The sequence below is a fragment of the Nematolebias whitei genome, chromosome 3, assembly GCF_014905685.2.
Source record: "Nematolebias whitei isolate Nwh7 chromosome 3, NemWhi1, whole genome shotgun sequence".
Classification (NCBI taxonomy): domain Eukaryota; kingdom Metazoa; phylum Chordata; class Actinopteri; order Cyprinodontiformes; family Rivulidae; genus Nematolebias; species Nematolebias whitei.
In genome coordinates this window covers 22,266,277-22,267,606 of record NC_056500.1, presented here as the reverse complement: position 1 = coordinate 22,267,606, position 1,330 = coordinate 22,266,277, and the positions used below count along the sequence as shown (strand labels likewise).

General features: G+C 46.8%; 1 protein-coding gene across 1 annotated transcript in view; it reads right to left on the bottom strand.

Annotated features, from left to right (window-relative positions):
* The window catches only part of ccl44 (chemokine (C-C motif) ligand 44), a 4,020-nt gene extending 3,453 nt beyond the window's left edge, over nucleotides 1-567 (bottom strand). Inside the window, exon 1 of the mRNA XM_037674666.1 lies at nucleotides 504-567. Coding sequence (XP_037530594.1) covers nucleotides 504-567 — 64 coding nt within the window. The remainder of the gene's footprint in view (nucleotides 1-503) is intronic.
* Nucleotides 568-1,330: the final 763 nt, after the last annotated feature.

Here is a 1,330-nt window from a genome sequence, read left to right as displayed (position 1 = left end):
TTAAGAGTTGTTTTTTAAAGTTTAGAACAATTATTTATTTTCCACAACTAGCATGCCTGTGAAACGAGAGGAAGAGATGAGGAAAGGAGGAGTGTGTGTTTGTGTGGACGCTTTGCCATGATGTTGCCTCATTCAAAGCCAACGTATGAACAAATCTCAGTGTATAAGAAATGAGAGCTCTAAAACAACTCAAGCGGAGCTGTTTGGTTGTGCCATGGATGATGCAGAATCACCCATGCTGTCACTATAAACAGAAAGCGTTGCACAGACTGACACAGGTCCTGTCTCTCTGCATGAGTGTGGTGTGATTTCAAAAGCTTTTCCTCCCTCTTTCCCCACTGTTTACATCCATGCCTCCATCCCTGCTGCTGCTAGTCCTCTTTCCCTCTTCTTTTCTTTTTCGCCTTCGCCACGGCTCCTTTTGCTACACCATCCAGCTGCAGGGTGCATGCAATCCATTCAACACACAAAGATATTCGATAACAACAACAGCTGTGCCCTACCTTCCACAGATGCCAGGAAGACAGCAGTGAGACAGAGAACAGTCAACATCTGCAGGATGAACATGATGGCACTGGCAGGGAAGAGAAGATGATCTACTCTGTCACCTCTCCCTCTCTATGGCTGCCTCTCGTAGATTACTCCCCTCCTCTTTATACCTCCCTGCCAATCTCTCACTCACTTCCACCACCTCTCGTTTTCTGTCCTACCGTCCTCCCCTCCCACCCTCTGTTTATCCATCCTCAGTCATTCTCACGCTCAACTCTCTTCTTCTTCTTCCTCGTTCTTCTTGCACATTCATCCCACCTCTCCCTAGTTTCTCCCTGCTTGTTTTCTCGCTAAGGATGCCAAGCTCCATTTGTTTTGTTGCAGGCTTTAAATTCCTCTTTCCTCCTCCAGTGCATTTTCTCCTCTCAGGACAGAGAGCCAAACGGTGAAAAGGGGAAATTCCAACCTGAAGGCATCCACATAAAATCCAATGATCAGTTTAGGAATTTAAGAATAAGTTTTTTTTTCCATCAACGGTGAGTGGTGGCGCAGAGGTTAGAGAAGGTGGGCCTGTTATTGGAAGATCGCAAGCTGATTCAACTCCTGGTAATGACAACATCAAAATGAGGGTAGGATAGGTGAATCACCCACACCTGCCTCCACCCTCATTTGCCCAACTCTGGGCCCTTGAGCAAGGCCCTTAACCACCCACCATCTGCTCCCCTGGGCACTCTGGATGGCAGCTCTCTGCTCCACACAGTATAAAAATAATTGCCAAGTCTTCGTGCGACTTAGTTCGCTAGTTCCCTGAAGAAGAGAGCAGCTGAAAGAAGAATATATA